This window comes from Pelophylax lessonae (genome assembly GCF_965119305.1).
Source record: "Pelophylax lessonae genome assembly, chromosome: 7".
Classification (NCBI taxonomy): domain Eukaryota; kingdom Metazoa; phylum Chordata; class Amphibia; order Anura; family Ranidae; genus Pelophylax; species Pelophylax lessonae.
This window is the reverse complement of record NC_138774.1, coordinates 191,912,442-191,931,462: the sequence shown is the minus strand read 5'-3', so window position 1 is coordinate 191,931,462 and position 19,021 is coordinate 191,912,442. Positions and strand designations below refer to the sequence as shown.

General features: G+C 46.6%; 1 protein-coding gene across 1 annotated transcript in view; it reads left to right on the top strand.

Annotated features, from left to right (window-relative positions):
* The first annotated feature begins 8,640 nt into the window (after positions 1 to 8,640).
* The window catches only part of UBAC1 (UBA domain containing 1), a 35,070-nt gene continuing 24,689 nt past the window's right edge, over positions 8,641 to 19,021 (top strand). The window contains exon 1 of the mRNA XM_082264492.1: positions 8,641 to 8,851. Coding sequence (XP_082120618.1) covers positions 8,714 to 8,851 — 138 coding nt within the window. The 5' untranslated portion in view covers positions 8,641 to 8,713. The remainder of the gene's footprint in view (positions 8,852 to 19,021) is intronic.

Below are 19,021 nucleotides of genomic sequence, written 5' to 3'. Positions count from 1 at the left end.
ATGGGTACAGAGGGTACTGGATGGGGTACAGGAGGTACTGGATGGGCACAGGAGGTACTGCATGGGTACAGGGGGTACTGGATGAGTACATGAGGTATTGGATGGGTACTGGATAAGGTACAGGAGATACTGGTGGGTACAGGGTGTACTAAATGAGTACGGGAGGTATTGGATGGGTACAAGAGGTACTGGATGAGGTACAGGGAGTACTAGATGAGAACGGGGGTATTGGATGGGTACAGGAGGTACTGGATGAGGTACAGGGAGTACTAGATGGGTACAGAAGATACTGGATGGGTACAGGGGGTACTGGATGGAGTGCAGGAGGTGCTGGATGAGTAAAGGAGGTACTGGATGGGTAAAGGAGATACTGGATGGGTACAGGTACAGGGGGTACGTGATGGAATGCAGAAGGTACTGGATGAGTAAAGGAGGTACTGGATGGGTAAAGGAGGTACTGGATGGGTACAGGGGGTAGTGGATGAGGTACAGGGGGTACTGTATGGAGTGCAGGAGGTACTGGATGGGTACAGGAGGTACTGGATGGGTACAGGGGGTACTGGATGGGTACAGGGGGTACTGGATGGAGTACAGGAGGGTCTGTCTCTGGAGGGAAAGGTAGAGATTTGTGATGACGGGAAGATACTACAAGAGACAGTGGAAGGAAGGGGTATAGATGACACTGAAGGGGGAGGTGTGATAGTAAAATATGAGTAACACAAAGTAAAGGAAACTCTAAAATGAAATGCTAGCCCAGCATTTTGGGCAGGATGTGGCACCTGTATAAAGAGCCCTTTCCCCTGGTAAACACATTCAAATCATCAAATCATCAATCACAAAATCACAAAAGTATTACCTGTATTTAATATCCTTTTTTTTTTTTTTTTCATAAAGAGAAAGTCCCTGCTTGTCACTTTGGACTAAAAGTCTGTTTTCATGAGATGTCTTAGTGGCATCCTAGTCGACAAAAAAAGTGATTGGACCAAAAATGTATCGTGGGCCCTGTTTGCTGTGCACCTCTGCCTGTACATCTAAAGCAATTGTTGAACATTAAAGTATAGCCAGGATCAAAATGTAAAATTATATATTCATTTCCACACTGTATTTCAATTATTTCCAGTCTTACTCCTATTAATGTGAACAATATTCACCTGATCCTCACCTTCACAGGCAAACCTCGCTTCCCCATGATCCAGTGGTGGAATGCTCCTGGCATCCTCATGTCCAGATCAAGTCTGGAGCAATCTCTGGGTTTGATGATGTCAGGAACAGTCCACCGCTCAAAACCTGGGGGTGGGTGTGCAGGAGCTGCAGGGACTGATCTTATGCAGGAAGAATCAGGTAAGTATATCTCCTTTCTACTCTCCTCAAGACAAAAACAAGCAATGAACCTATATTTTGTTTTGCCTGGAGTTCAGCTTTAAGCGAACTTAACTTTGGCTTCCTGGGCACTGTGCTCAGGGCAGCATTATGATGACAATAAATGGGCTGTCAACACATTTTTTCCAAAGTGTGAAGCCACACACAGAGCATAGGTAACTGTGTATTGTTCTCCACCCCTCTTCTCCACCTCATCCTATCAGCGAAAGTCTTGTAGTGGAAAATAATACATTGCATTCTGCACATGTTAGTTGTCAGGGACGTGCTGGCCATAGCATTATTAATGTTCAAGGAAGGATGCAAATGCTCAGGCGCAATCCTGCGAGTGCTCATTGTGCCAGGTGCAGGAACGTGCGCATGCGCACAAAGGTGCGTCACTGCGCACGAGAACGTGCGCGTCAATAAATGTTGGCACTAAATGCCATATACAGTATCTCACAAAAGTGAGTACACCCCTCAAATTTTTGTAAATATTTTAGTATATATTGAAGAAATGACACTTTGCTACAATGTGAAGTTGTGAGTGTACAGTTTGTATAACAGTGTAAATTTGCTGTCCCCTCAAAATAACTCAACACACAGCCATTATTGTCTAAACCGCTGGAAACAAAAGTGAGTACACCCCTAAGTGACAATGTCCAAATTGGGCCAAAAGTGTCAATATTTTGTGTAGCCACCATTCTTTTCCAGCACTGCCTTAACCCTCTTGGGCATGGAGTTCACCAGAGCTTCACAGGTTGCCACTGGAGTCCTTTTCCACTCCCGCATGACGACATCACAGAGCTGGTGGATGTTAGAGACCTTGCGTTCCTCCACCTTCCGTTTGAGGATGCCCCACAGATGCTCAATATGGTTTAGGTCTGGAGCCATGCTTGGCCAGTCCATCACCTTTACCCTCAGCTGCTTTAGCAAGGCAGTGGTTGTCTTGGAGGTGTGTTTGGGGTCGTTATCATGTTGGTATACTGCCCTGCGGCCCAGCCTCCGAAGGGAGGGGATCATGCTCTGTATGTCACAGTACATGTTGGCATTCATGGTTCCCTCAATGAACAGTAGCTCCCCAGTTCCAGCTGCACTCATGCAGCCCCAGACTTTGACACTCTCACCACTATGCTTGACTGTAGGCAAGACACACTTGTCTTTGTACTCCTCAACTGTTTGCCACCACACACGCTTGACACCATCTGAACCAAATAAGTTTATCTTGGTCTCATCAGACCACAGGACATGGTTCCAGTAAACCATGTCCTTAGTCTGCTTGTCTTCAGCAAACTGTTTGCGGGCTTTCTTGTGCATCATCTTTAGAAGAGGGTTTCTTCTGGGATGACAGCCATGCAGACCAATTTGATGCAGTGTGCAGCATATGGTCTAAGCACTGACAGGCTGTCCCCTAATCCCTTCAACCTCTGCAGCAATGCTGGCAGCACTCATACGTCTATTTTCCAAAGGCAACCTCTGGATATGGCGTTGAGCAAGTGCACTCAACTTCTTTGGTCGACCATGACAAGGCCTGTTCTGATTGGAACCTGTCCTTTTAAACTGCTGTATTGTCTTGGCCACCGTGCTGCAGCTCAGTTTCAGGGTCTTGGCAATCTTCTCATAGCCTAGGCCATCTTTATGTAGAGCAACAATTCTTTTTTTCAGATCCTCAGGGAGTTCTTTGCCATGAGGTGCCATGTTGAACTTCCAGTGACCAGTATGAGAGTGAGAGCGATAACACCAAATTTAACACACCTGCTCCCCATTCACACCTGAGACCTTGTAACACTAACGAGTCACATGACACCGGGGAGGGAAAATGGCTAATTGGGCAAAATTTGGACATTTTCACTTAGGGGTGTACTCACTTTTGTTGCCAGCTGTTTAGACATTAATGGCTGTGTGTTGAGTTATTTTGAGGGGGGGGGGGGGGGGGCAAATTTACACTGTTATACAAGCTGTACACTCACTACTTCACATTGTAGCAAAGTGTAATTTCTTCAGTGTTGTCACATGAAAAGTTATAATAAAATATTTACAAAAATGTGAGGGATGTATTTACTTTTGTCAGACACTGTATAAGTGCAGAAGTTGCACTAATGCTTTGCTGTCTGATCTGCAGCTGTACCTGGGTTCCTGGACCTGATCCTATAATTCCTGTATTAGACCCAGCTTGGCTCTGTCTCAGTTGAACCTCTTCTACCTTGGCCCTGGCCTGTATCTGGACTTTGCTTCTTGTCTCCTGCTCATCTGACTGAACTCACATTGCAGATCTCTGCTTGTACCCTTATATTCTTTGCCTGCTGTCTATGCCAGCATCTGATAATCTGTTACCAACCCGGCTCGTCTGACCATGCAACCTGGGTCTCTTCTGCTCCGCATGTACCTGCCTGGTCCCTGCTGCCTGCTTCTAGCAGCCTGGAATCTGCTGGCCTGCCAATGTCTGCTGTTTAACCTTCTGGTCCACCCTGGTGACACACCCACTACATGGAAGACGATCCAGGCATCCATACACCACCACCCGCTCGCGGCCACTGTTACAACATCGGTGGTCCCTGAGCCGGGGTTGTACGAGAGGCCTTCCCTCTGCTTGTCAGGCTCAGCCATCAGGTACGTGACAGTAGTAGTGCCAAGGAAAGAAACCCCCCTCAGTGTGCAAAGGGGAAGCCACTCAGCTCAACTACTACAGTGGTTGTCAGCAGGACGGGACTGGGAACAAAAATGGGCCCGGGCATTTTAGACTAAGCAGCCAATTTTTCCAAGGGGGGTGGGGGTGGAGGGAGGATTTGCAGGTGCAGCTGGTGACAGGATATTCAGAGTAAGTCCTCTAATGTACAGGGGACACTGTCATATAAAGGGGACTGCACTGTAATCATTTCAGTGCCCCTGGGAAGCATGTCTCCCCTTTTAAATCTGCTTACTGTGTAGATCTCCAGCTCCTCCTGCCCCTGCTCCCTTACATCAGAGTCCACACAGCCCCCCTTACATCAGAGTCCGCACAGAGGTCCCCTTACATCAGAGTCCACACAGAGGCCCCCTTACATCAGAGTCCACACAGAGGCCCCCTTACATCAGAGTCCACACAGAGGCCCCCTTACATCATAGGGAACAAACTATTCAGAGAAAGGGAATGCAATAAGACACGTGGCCACTCACTAAAACTAGAGGAAAGGCGGTTTAACCTTAAAGTACGTAGGGGGTTCTTTACTGTCAGAGCAGTAAGGATGTGAAATTCTCTTCCACAAGCAGTCGTATCAGAAGGGAGCATCGATAGTTTCAAAAAACTATTAGATGGGCACATTAAAGACCACAACATACAGGGGTATACAATGTATGGTTAACAGCAAACACACACACACACACATCATAGGTTTAACTGGATGGACTGATGTCTTTTTCCAACCTCACTAACTATGTAACTATGTAACATCAGAGTTTGCACAGAGGCCCCCTTACATCAGAGTTCGCACAGCCCCCCTTAAATCAGAGTCCACACAGCCCCCCTTACATCAGAGTCCACACAGACCCCCTTACATCAGAGTCCACACAGTGCCCCCTTACATCAGAGTCCACACAGAGCCCCATTACATCAGAGTCCGCACAGAGCCCCTTTACATCAGAGTTTACAGAGCCCCCCTCCATCACAGAGCCCCCCTTACATCAGAATCCGCACAGAGTCACCCTACATCAGAGTCCACACAGAGCCCCCCTTACATCAGAGTCAGCACAGCCCCTTTACATCAGGGTCCGCACAAAGCCCCCCCTTAGACAGGGGAACTGTCAGCGGCGGCTCTGAGGCTGTGTGAGAGATACACAGCTCAGCCCTGCAGCCATGCGAGACACAGGCATAGCCACACAGCGGTAGGTAAGTGGTGCCATGGCCTGTGTCAGGCCGCTGCTTACCTCCCACTGTGCGGCCTGATCATCAACTGGCCACGGAGTGGGTGGCCCGGCCCACCGGGCAAATGCCGGTCTGCCCTATGGCCAGTCTAGGCCTGGTTGTCAGCTTTCTAAGCAGTCCCTCAGGTACGAGATACTGAGATATGCACTTACACTCAGGGCTGGTACAAGGGGGGAGGTGCAGGAGGGGCGGCTGCCCCTGGTGCTGTGAACTAATGTGAAGGAGGATGGTGCTGCATGGTGAGTCTTTGCCACTACAGCAGCAGATCTCAGAAGTGGTGATAGTGAAGTCCCCAAAAGAGTAGTGACAGCAACAAGGAGGAAGAGAGAGACAGGAGGAAGTGTAGCCTGTGCTCTCTCCCCTCCAGCTCCTCCCTCCTGTCAGAGCTTAAGGGGGTCAAATTGCATGGCTGTCCATGCAGCTGCTGCGTCCCAAATTACATGAATGGGACTGTCCCAGGATCCAATGGTGTACTCAACCCATCTGTGTTCTCCCTGTGTCCTTCACAATGGGCATCTGGTTGTGACAGCCTACAGCTTTACAGCCGGGTGCCCTCTGCGCAAGCGCGAGTGGCGTTGAACTCTGTGTCTGTTCCTCAAGTGTTGTGGAACCTGTCATTTGTCCCAAAAGGTTTCGGGAGAGAGAAGGGAAGGTGAACCCCTGCTTCCAATTGCCTAAGGCGATGAGAGCAGAAATGGGAGTGGATATCTGTCAAAATCAGGTACCCGCTGCCCCTCAAAAGGCTCAATTTCACAAACAGGAGCCGGGGAGGAGGCCATAAAGTGGAACTTTCCATTGATCTTTGACCCTGGCCATGATGCTAACACAGGCCCTTAAACTAGTCTAGGTCAAACACACAGACTTTGTTTTCTCCTCTGGCTAGGAGGAAGAGATACAAGTATGTTTTTCTCAATTCTGAAAAGGAGAGTAGGAGAGGGGCATGTTTTCCAAGTGATGTGGTTGGCTCTCATGTGACGGAGAGCCAAACCTCCCTGCTTCTGATTGATTAGTATGAGAAATGGAGCTGTGGGTGATAGCTTGGTCTTTGTTCTGAAAGCGCTTTATGGAGCATGTGTTGCAGGCACCTCAGAAGACGACTCACCTCTGTGATGCTGGCAGAAATGGGTTGTACTAATGCTCTTGTACAAATTCGGAGTTGGGCCGACTTTGGAGTGCAACTTTAATGCAACTTTGGATGGGAGCAACTTGGATACGACTTTGGCTTTGACCAGTGATAATGGAAAACTGTTGCCCACCTGTTGCATTGTATAACATTCAGGTACAACTTGTATGCAACTTTTGAGGGTTAACATTGAAGTCTATAGCTAAAGTTGTATGAAAGTCAGACCAAAGTAGTGCAGGAACTACTATGAAGTTGCTGCAATTTTAAGTCACACATACACTACATTTTCAAAAGTATTGGGACGCCTGTCTCTACAGGCACAATAACTTTAATGGCATCCCAGTCTTAGTCCGTTGGGATCAATATTGAGTTGGCCCACCATTTGCAGCTATAACAGCTTCAACTCTTCTGGGAAGGCTGTCCACAAGGTTTAGGAGTGTCTATGGGAATGTTTGACCATTCTTCCAGAAGCACATTTTTTATGTCAGGCACTGATGTTAGACAACAAGGCTTGGCTTGCAGTTTCCACTCTAATTCCTCCCAAAGGTGTTCTATCAGGTTGAGGTCAGGACTCTGGGCAGGCCAGTCGAGTTCCTCCACCCCAAACTGGCTAATCCATGTCTTTATGGACCTTGCTTTGTGCACTGGTCCTAATCATTTGGTGGAGGGGGGGGGGGGATTATGGTGTGGGGTTGTTTTTCAGGGGTTTGGCTTGGCCCCTTAGTTTCAGTAAAGGGAACTCTTAAGGTGTCAGACATATTGGATAATTTTATGCTTCCAACTTTGAGAGAACAATTTGGGGATGGCCTTCCTGTTCCAACATGACTGTGCACCAATGCACAAACAAGGTCCATAAAGACATGGATGAGTGAGTTTGGAATGGAGGAACTTGACTTGCCTGCACAGATTCATGACCTCAACCCAACAGAACACCTTTGGGATGAATTAGAGCAGAGACTGCGAGCCCAGCCTTCTCTCCAACATCAGTGCCTGATGTCACAAATGCGCTTCTGGAAGAATGGTCAAACATTCCCATAGACACACTCCTAAACCTTGTGGACAGCCTTCCCAGAAGAGTTGAAGCTGTTATAGCTGCAAAGGGTTGGCCAACTCAATATTGAACCCTACGGACTAAGACTGGGATGCCATTAAAGTTCATGTGCGTGTATGCCATGGGAACTACTCTGCGCTGTGAGCGCATGTGTGCCGATAAGATATTGCAGTAGTGTCCTACTTTCTTGATGTGGGGTTGGGGAGGGAACTGTATGTTGTGCCCTGGGACCACGACCGGGTAAATGGATGTATTTTTCTGGGGATGTGCTCTTCTGGGAATGCTTTACCAATTATGTTTAATTGTCTATTCTCTCTTTGCAAGAGAGTGCATTTTGTGAATCCTGTGAATTCTTGTTTTATTCAATAAAATTTGTTTCTGATTTAAAAAAAAAAAGTTCATGTGCGTGTAAAAGCAGGAGTCCCAAAACTTTTGACAATAAAGTGTATATAAATGGTTATCATTAGAAAACATGGGGAATGACTTGTCATGCGACTTTGATGTTTAAAGTTGCATGATAAGTGGCATAAGTGTGAAAAGAGTCCAAGTCTGAACGACGTATATAAATGCTTTGTCAGCAGTTGTTGGAATAGGGGGTTTTGACAGCAGAGACTTGTTGGGGGAATGTTAGGGATGGGGGAACCACAGCAGGGGAGAAGGAGGGGGCGCATTGATCATTCTCTGTGTACATTGATGAAGCTATTTGGGGGGTTGCAGGTACACCAATCCTTGCACCTAGTTAGGGAAAAATGATTGTGCCCCCAGTCAGTAAATAACACTTGCATACATATTTTATAGCCAAGTACTTCTATAAATGTTTTATTGCCCCTTTATATGTGATAGTACCATTCAATTTGTATTATAAAATCAAGTACCAAATTGCCATAATGTCTTTCTGGAACAGTAGATATGTGCCTCACTAGACATAACATGGATCCATATTAACCCCCTCACTTCAGCTGACAGCTTCATCTGAGATTGACTTTGCTGGTCTGCTACATATTATCTATCACAGTATATTGCTCTTCCTCGCCATCTACTGGCTGCTCTCTCTCAACACCTGCTGGAGGGATGCGCTTTAGAACAAGTGAGTTGTGCTGCTCTTGTCCGCCACCTGCCGGCGGCTGCGTATATTGCATCCTTATGGCTCTTTCTTTCTCGCCGCCTACTGGTGGCTCGCAGGCTGCTGTATTTCCCGGCATGCCCCGGGCGGGGTTCCGGTGACAGAGAAGAGAGGGGGATCCTGTGACAGGCTGCTGCTCCCCTGTCCTTGGGCCGCTCTATGTTCGTGCAGGAGGAGAAGATCTTCCCCGGCCGGGTGATCAGACTCCATGTCTGCACCATGGAGGGGGCCGAGTGGCTGGAGGAGGTCACCGAGGAAGTGACACTGGAGAGGCTGAAGGAGCAATGCCTCAGACATGTATGTGACATATGGAGGGGGAGGGGACTGTGACATCTATGTGACATGGGGGGGGGACTGACACATGTATGTGACATATGGAGGGGGAGGGGACTGTGACATCTATGTGACATGGGGGGGGGGGGACTGACACATGTATGTGACATATGGAGGGGGAGGGGACTGTGACATCTATGTGACATGGGGGGGGACTGACACATGTATGTGACATATGGAGGGGGAGGGGACTGTGACATCTATGTGACATGGGGGGGGGACTGACACATGTATACGACATGAGGGGGGAGGGGACTGAGACATGTATGTGACATATAGAGGGAGACTGAGACATGTATGTGACAAGGGGGAGGGGACTGAGACATGTATGTGACATATAGAGGGAGACTGAGACATGTATGTGACAAGGAGGAGGGGACTGAGACATGAATGTGACAAGGGGGAGGGGACAGACATGTATGTGACATATAGAGGGGGACTGAGACATGTATTTGACATATAGAGGGGACTGAGACATGTATGTGACAAGGGGGGAGAGGGACTGAGACATGTATGTGACATATGGAGGGGGAGGGGACTGTGACATCTATGTGACATGGGGGGGACTGAGACATGTATGTGACATAAGGGGGAAGGGGACTGAGACATGTATGTGACATATGGAGGTAGACTGAGACATGTATGTGACAAGGGGGGAGGGGACAGACATGTATGTGACATGGAGGGGGAAGGGGACTGAGACATGTATGTGACATATGGAGGTGGACTGAGACATGTATGTGACAAGGGGGGGAGGGGACGGAGACATGTATTTGACAAGGGGGAGGGGACAGACATGTATGTGACATATGGAGGGGGAGGGGACTGTGACATCTATGTGACATGGGGGGGACTGAGACATGTATGTGACATGAGGGAGGAGGGGACTGAGACATGTATGTGACATATGGAGAGGGGGGGGACTGAGACATTTATGCAACATGAGGGGGGAGGGGACTGAGGCATGTATGTGACATAGGGGGGGGGGACTGAGACATGTATGTGACATGGAGGGGGGGAGGGGACTGAGACATGTATGTGACATGGAGGGGGGAGGGGACTGAGACATGTATGTGACATGGAGGGGACTGAGACATGTATGTGACATGGAGGGGGGGAGGGGACTGAGACATGTGTATGACATGCAGGGGGGGGGACTGAGACATGTATGTGACATGGGGGGGGTGGCTGAGACATGTATGTGACATGGAGGGGGGAAGGGACTGAGACATGTATGTGACATATGGAGGGGGGCTGAGACATGTATGTGACATATGGAGGGGGGAGGGGACTGAGACATGTATGTGACATGGAGGGGGGAGGGGACTGAGACATGTATGTGACATATGGAGGGGGGGCGGAGACATGTATGTGACATATGGAGGGGGGGGGGCTGAGACATGTATGTGACATATGGAGGGGGGGGGGCTGTGACATGTATGCGACATGGAGGGGGGACTAAGCCATGTATGTGACATGGGGGGACTGAGACATGTATGTGACATATTGGGGGCGAGGGGACTGAGACATCTATGTGACATGGGGGGGGGGGGGCTGAGACATGTATGTAACATGAGGGGGGAGGGGACTGAGGCATGTATGTGACATGGAGGATAGATTATTGGATATAGAGATTAGTAGAATTCAAGATTATCATATATAGATATTAGTAGAATGATTGATAATCATATATATAGAGAGGAGTAAAATTATTGATTATAATATAAAGAGATGAGTAGAATTCGAGATTATGGGATATAGAGATGAGTAGAATTTGAGATTTTTGGATGCAGAGATTAGTGGAATTCAAGGTTATCATATATAGAGATTAGTATAATGATAGATTATGGTATACAGAGATGAATAGAATGATTATCGGATATAGAGATGAGTAGAATGATTGATTATCGGATATAGAGATGAGTAGAATGATTGATTATCGGATATAGAGATGAGTAGAATGATTGATTATCGGATTTAGAGATGAGTAGAATTTGTCGGTTGCTTGCTTAGACAATCTGATCCTCCTTTGTTGTATAAGCGGTGGATGTGACATTTCCGGGTGGGTTGTTTCCTTTAGGTGGGGTCATTGGAGGTTTTGTCTGGGTAGAATATATGGACTTCTGTTAAAGTATAACTAAAGACAAAACTTTTTTTTTTTTTTTTTGAATAGAGTGGAGAGGGATTAGAACCCCTGTCAGTTTTTATTGCTGTCTGTTTCCCCATTAGGAAGATTCTCCCTCTCCATTTGTCCTGTTCACCATTATCATTGAAAGTAAAAGAAAATTCCAAATTTGGGTTGTCCCCAGTAAAGTAATAGAGGGTAAATCTTCCAATGGGGACACTAGTTCTGATGACCTCAGGGTCACCAAGGGATTCCCTTCATTTTCAGGGATTTTCTCTCTCTTCCGGTTTGGCTATGGGACAGAAATCGAAGGGAAAGCACAGCAATGGGACACAAATGACGGAAAAAAAAAAAAATCTAACAGGGGTTATAACCCTCTCTTGGGCTATCCAAAATAAAAAAAAAAGTTTTGGCTATAGTTCTACTTTAATAGAACTACTTTTATTTTGTATTTCTGGTTTGTATCACGAGAATCCATTTTGACCGCTGGAGCAAACACATATGGAACATTAGCATGGTGCCAAATCTAACTTCAGGTTTTTCATTGTATTGAGCAGGTTAGGAAATGAAAGCTAAAAACCGATTGGTTATGTTTTCACATTTGCACTGAATTATAAGCTTTTAGGATGAAGGGATCCTGTTTTTAAGGGGAACTTTTCCATCAGCATCATCGGAAGTCTTGTAGCTTCATCCCAGCATCTGAATGGCTAATGTTCATGTAACCGGCTTTGGTGTTTTTGGCATTCTTACCATGGAAGAATCACAAACCCATATTGCTTTCCATAGATTAGGTTGGAAGGTCTGCTCTGTCACCTACAAAGGAAATTTGAAAGTAAGGCTGTTTAGAAGAAAAACCACTTCCCGCCGGCCGGATGTCCTTGGGCTTAGGTGGTTATACCGGGATGATGCCTGCACCTATATGCATCATCCTGATATGTATCTTTTTAGCTGACTATTCCTTTTCAGGCAGAAGTACTTAAAATAGACAACTAGCCACTCCATCACTTCTATGGGTGGAGGTAGGGGGTCCCACCCCCCCCCCTTCCCGTGGCCTGCTGCCTTTTCCAGGCTCTACCATCCCATTACGGAGCCCAGGAGCTATGCAGCCGGTGGCAATGGCTGCCCTGAACAGAGAGAGAGGAACTGACGTTGTTCCTCTCTCTCTGTAACCCCGGAAACTGAGACTGACAAGCAGTTCATAATTTCTGGTTCCGGCTCTTTGTTTACCTGGCCAAAAGCAGCCGATTAGACCGATCTGTGTCTGATAGGTTGCATGGGAGGCTAAAGGAGAGATTTGGGGTCTAATAGACCCCAGATCTCCCCATAAAGAGGACCTGTCATGGCCCGCGCTGTCACAAGGGATGTTGTTTATCCTTTGCGATCGCAATAGAGTTAATAAAAAAATAAAAATTGCATAAAATAAATAATAATAAAAATATTAAAGCGTCCCCATCCCACCATGCTTACATGCAAATGTGAACACATACATTACTCTCCTACACATATGTAAATGGTAATTGCACCACACATGTGAGGTATTGTCATGTACATCAGAGTGAGAGCATTCTTTCTAGCACCAGATCTGTGCAACTCTTGACTCCTAACCTGTAAAGGCATTTAAAGTATCGCCTATGGAGAATTTTAAGCACTGTCGTTTGCCGATATTCCATGGGCAGACGCAATTTTAAAGCGTGACATGTTGAGAATATATTTACTCGGCATAACAACATCTTTCAAATTGTACAAAACATTTGGGCTATCTTTAGTGGTGGTGTTTTTTTTTTTAATCTATGAAAGTGTTTTGCTTCGAAAAAATTGCGTTTGAGCATCTGTGGGGCATCCTCAAATGGAAGGTGGAGAAGCACAAGGTCTCCAACATCCACCAGCTCCGTGATGTCGTCATGGAGGAGTGGAAAAGGACTCCAGTGGCAACCTGTGAAGCTCTGGTGAACTCCATGCCCAAGAGGGTTAAGGCATTGCTGGAAAATAATGGCGGCCACACAAAATATTGAGACTTTGGGCCCAATTTGGACATTTCCACTTAGGGGTGTACTCACTTTTGTTGCCAGCGGTTTAGACAATAATAGCTGTGTGTTGAGGTATTTTGAGAGGACAGCAAATTTACACTGTTATACAAGCTGTACACTCACTACTTTACATTGTTGCAAATAGAGCTGCTCGAATAATCGTTAAAAAAATCGCGATCTCTATTCACCCCCCTCACAATCTTAATACGGCATGTCCTCGATTCTTACAGAGCTGTTCTCTGCTCACTCACAGCTGTCAAAAAAAAAAAAAAGCCTGGGAAATGTTTATCAACATTGTTAAGGCTGCTAGATAACTATAAACACATTGCTTAACAATGTATCATTTTGTTATTTTTAACTAACTGACTTTTTACACTCTTTGGCATTGAAGTCATACCAAAATAGTGCAGGAACCTTTTATAAATTCAGAGCGACTTGTGTCGGATCAGTTAAGACGACTCGCATAGGGAAACATTTAATTTGACATGTCATGTGACTTGTGCTCTCGCTAGTCGGATCCCATGTCCCACCAGTGTGAACCGGTGTAACGTGAGAATTACCTACCCTCGTCACTTCCGGCCAGGAACAGCTGAGCAGCGCAGCAGTGCGCATGCTCATAGCCCCGGATACCTAATGGGACAACAGAGGAGCTGACTACTGCGCATGCGCACTAGTATGGAAATATGTCGGTGTACCGTGAATAAAATGTACCCACGCCGCGGTTACATAAAACAGCTGGGCTGCATTACGAGTCATCTCCGCTCCTGTCCCGGTCATTTACCTGCTCTCGGCAAATAAATATAAAAGCGGCTCTCGGCTCCGTGATTTATGTTTTCATACAGCCGCCGCCGCTTTTATATTTACTAGCCGAGAGCAGGGAAGTGACAGGGACAGGAGTGGAGATCACTCGTATTGCAGCACAGTTATTTTAATGTAAACGCCGCATTACATACAGTGCCGTGAACCGGAAGTGACGAGGGGTAGGTTTTTCTCACGGGTAGGTAATTCTCACGGAACACCGGGCCTTAAAAACAAGTCAGTAGGGAAAGTTCACATATTTTGATCATGATTTAGTTTCAGATAAAAGTAGCTTACTTAACCACTTAAATACAGGGCACTTTCACCCCCTTCCTGCCCAGGCCAAATTTCAGCTTTTAGCGTTGTCACACTTTGAATGACAATTGCGTGGTCATGCAATACTGTACCCAAATTAAATTTTTTATAATTTTTTTCAAACAAATAGAGCTTTCTTTTGGTGGTATTTTATCACCGCTATGTTTTTTTTTTTTTTCTGTCAGTAAATTTTGTAAAGAAGTAATTTTTCTCCTTCACTGATGTGCACTGATGAGGCTGTACTGGTGAGGTGGGACTGATGCTGCACTGATGGGCACTGATTGTTGTCACTGGTGGGCACTGATTGGTGTCACTGATGTGCACTGTTTTTGCTTTACTGTAATCAGGGCACTGATGATCAGAGCCCTTATTTCTTGTCCTGGACTCCCCTTTGAGGAGGAGCCGCTGATAGGCTCTCCCTGCCACACACTCAGACAGTGAGAGGTGAGGAGCGCCGATAAACAGCACTTCGCATTTACATGTGACCAGCTGTGATGGGACAAAGCCGATCACATGGGTAAAGAGCCACGTCATTGGCTCTTTACCAAGATTGGGGTCGCGCTGTGTCCTAGGAACATGGCATGGCTGCGATCGGCACGCTGCATGACCCCGTGAGAGCGGCCATTCTGGGGTGCCATCATATGAGGTCCTCCCAGAATGAGAGCTGCACCGCTCCGCCTTCATTTGATGGTGGGTGGGTGGCAAATAGTTAAAGTGGTTGTAAACCCTTCCATATACCCAGTGAAGTGACTGGCCTCAGGTGATGCACAGAGGTTAAATTAATCCTCCTACATAAGTTGTACCTGATTATCTGCAGTCTTCTCTTCTTTACATCCATTCAGTGTGCAAAATGTACACAGGATCTCTCAGCTCTGAAAAGCAGCGGTCAGTTACACTTTGCAGAGCTCCTTCACACAGGAACAGAGCAAAGGCTATCAATCACAGGTTGTGTCCTGAAGCTTCCTTTTTTTTTCCTCTTGTCAGAAATGAGTACACACTACAGAGGGATATCCTTTGTTCATATTTCATGATTGAGATTTACAACATCCTTAAGGGGAACAGTGCAGACTGTGGAGGCTGCTATTGCTGACCTATCCTGAAAATCCTAGTTGGCTGGCTGTCATACTGATCCAGTGGTTCCAGCTGGTGACCTTCTAAGAATGCTGGCTGTCCCCAGCTTCAATATACTTCTTAGACACCATGTTGTTGCAGCGTAGTGCATGTTAGTCCTTTGCCACACCCTGCCCTGCAACACACGTCATTCGGCAAGTGTGTTGGGGTGCCATTTAGAATGATTAGCATTTTATATTATCATGCCTTTGCATATAGGGATCGTTAGTCACTCTCTGGGAATTCTGCCTTTTTCTGGGTCAGTATTCAGAAAAGGTGTAGAGCGCTAAACAGTAAAGCCCCGTACACACGTACCGATTGTCGGCCGCAAATATTCGGCCGCCGGCCGATTGTAGGCTTGTTAGTATGATGCTTCCGACAGCCGACAGCACATTTTCGGCCGAACAGAATCTGTTGTGCAGACTTTAAAATATTTGTAGGCCGACAACAGAACGGCCGATTGTTCGCCAGTCAGTACAGAATTCAGCCGACAATCAGCAGATTAGCAAGACTGGGCATGCTCAGAAAAGAAAAAAGACCAGGAAAGTTAACCATCACATGACATCACTTCTGCAGTCGGCTGTTGTTGGCCGACAAAATTCGTGTGCAGTCTTTTGCAGTTTTCAACAGACACGACAGCCCTGGACAAAAGACGGCCGATCGTTCGGGCGACGAGCGCTACGTGTGTACGGGGCTTTAGTTTTAGTTTTCTGCAAATATAAAAAGAAGGTTGAACAACTTTGACTAGCTTGGGGGGCCGTTGGTAGCCGTAGGCACCCCACGTCAGCTGCTGTCTGGGGAATATTCAGCCATTATGTTTTTTTTCTTTTAGCAAATGCCGAGGCTGTCTGCCATGTGTTTTCATTGCATCGCAGAAGCACACCCCTTTACTGTAAGCAGGAAATGTCAGAAGGGGTCCCCCTTAAACTTGCCAGTTTTAAGGAACTGTAAATTAAGCATAAGGTGAGTATGGAACACATATGCTCTAGGCTCCAGTGTTTTATCCAGTCATTGCATTAATGCACAAATCCAGTCCTCTCCCTTTTGTCTGTAATCTGGCAACTCCTTCTGATACAGGAGAGCTATTCCCAAACTATAAGCTTCTTGCCGTGTCTCACAAAATCCATAGTATAAAGTTTCCTCTGGCCACCAATAAGGCTTAAACCTACAATTTATAAGTCTAATTGTGATTGGTGATACAGGAACAAAGAAGAAGGTATAGACCTGCAGGCTACAGAAAGTACACTCCCAGTAATCTCGTGGGGCATTATCTGGATTAATGCTGGAGTAGATTACACACAATGCCAATGATAGTAAATCAAGTGACATTTCTGATTTTTTTTTTTTTTCTTTAGCGTTTTCGCAGCTTTAGGCTCCTTTCACACACTGAGTCCGTTCAGATCCACCTGTCAGTTTTTTTGGCGGATCTGAACGGACGCCCAAGGCATCTATGGGGCATCGGATGTCAGCGGAGACATGTCCACTGACAACCATTCCGTCAAAACCAGACGGATGGAAACCCTATTTTCCATCCATCTGGCGGATCAGATCGGATGAGAGCGGACAGACGGTCCGTTACCATCCGATTCCCCCATAGAGAAGAATGGGAACCTGACAGCTGTGTCTCCGCACACAGCGTGGAGACACAGCTGTCATCCACCTGCTCAGCGGGGGATCGCCGGATCGATCCCCCGCTGAGAAAACCTGAATCCACCTGACGGACTCCCCTTTGTGAAAGGGGCCTTAGTATTTCACTGATTGGTGTTGCCAGGAATTGTTCTTTTACAGTGCTTCTAAAGGCAAGAGGTGTTTTTTTCTCTTTTTTACCTTAAAGTTATTGTAAAGTCTTGTTTAAAAAAAAAAACAAAAAAAACAAACCTGTTAGAGCCCATTCACACTAGCGCGACTTGTGAGGCAACTTGTGTTGCCCCAGGTAGCTTGACATAACAAAAGCAATGTTAATCAATCAGTGCCGTCTTAATTGGCACTACTGAAGTCGCTCCGACTTCAGAAAAGGGTCCTGTGCTACTTTGAGGCAACCTGTGATCCGACTGTCCCATATACTTCAATGGGAGTCGCCTCCTTATCTTAATTGACACGACTTGTTATCAGACTTTCCAGGAAGAAGAAAGAGATTAGCCAGGCATTCCCCACAGACAAAGTCGCCTGTCTCTTCAAAGTAGTGCACAAGTCTCTTCCAAGTCTCTTCCAAGTCTCTTCCAAGTCTCTTCCAAGTCTCTTCCAAGTCTCTTCCAAGTCTCTTCCAAGTCTCTTCCAAGTCTCTTCCAAGTCTCTTCCAAGTCTCTTCCAAGTCTCTTCCAAGTCTCTAAACAAGTCTCTAAACAAGTCTCTTCAAGTCACGGGGCGACTTTCTGGTAGTGGTAGTGTGAACCAGCTGTTATACTTACCTCCGCTGTACAGTTGGTTTTGCACAGAGTGGCCCGGATCCTCCTCTTCTCAGGTCTCACTTCTGTGCTCCTGGCCCCTCCCTCCTGTTGAGTGCTGCTTGTTGTGTCCATTCAATTATTGAGCCGCGACCCGGTGCCGCCCCCTCTCTCTCTCCTTATTGCCTGATTGACTTTGATTGACAGCAGTGGGAGCTAATCTCCCCACACTGCTGTCTCAGCCAATGAGCAGGGGAGTGCCGGGCAGCTGAGAAACTCCAGCAACATTGTTGGATAAAGATGGGCTCAGGTAAGTATTAGGGGGGCTAAGGGGGGCTGCTAGAGTGCATTAAGATAAAAAAAAAAAAAAACCTTCTGCTTTTACAATCCCTTTAATGCATTCTGTGAATTGAGGAAAAAAAAAACCCTTTCTATGCCAGCATCCCCCCTAAAGTGGTTGCAAAGTCAGAAGTTTTTTTTTTTTATCCTAATGCTTTCTATCCATTAAGATAAAAAAACCTTCTGTGTGCAGCAGCTCCCTTAATACTTACCTGAGCCCATCTTGATCCAGCGATGTTGCAGGAGTGTCTCGGCTGCCCGAGACTCCCTTTCTCATTGGCGCCATTGGCTCCGCTGATGTTAGTCGAATCCAGTGAGCCAATAAGTAGAGAATGGGGGTGGAGCCAGGCCATGGCTCCTTGTCTGAATGGATACAGGGAGCAGTGACTCAGCTCGGATGCCCCCATAGCACGCTGCTTACTGTGGAGGCATTCAACAGGAGGGAGGGGAAAGGAGCGCTGAAGAGGGACCCAAGAAGAGGAGGATCTGGGCTGCCCTGTGCAGAGTAGGTAAGTATAAGATATTTGTTATTTTTAACAAAAAAAAAAAAAACGCTTTACAATAACTTTAGGTACCTAGTTGAGCCGTCTTCTCCCCTCTCTCTTTTTTCACAGGAGATTTGGCAGCAGCAGGCACCATTGGCTCCTGTTGCTGTCAGTTAAAGCATCTATGGATGCACACAGCCTGGCCCAGAAGCGAGCCCACATGTGTGCCCCCTTAGCAAGCAGCTTGCTTTGGCGGCATATGCATAAGAGGAAGAGCCAGCTGGGGACCATAAAAGAGGAGGTTTGGGGGTGCTCTGTGCAAAACCATTGCGCAGAGCAGGTAAGTATAACAGGTTTTATTATTTTAAGAGTGCAAAAAAATTATCTTTACAACTGCTTTAAAAGAGAAGTATAGGGCTGGGAAAAGAAAATATTTATACTCGCCTAGTAGGTGCAGTATCAATCCGATGCTTAATCTGCCTCCTGCTGGGTTCTGCAGTGAGAACTGAGTGATCAAACACCCCTGATCACACAGTTCTCCCCCCTCCACT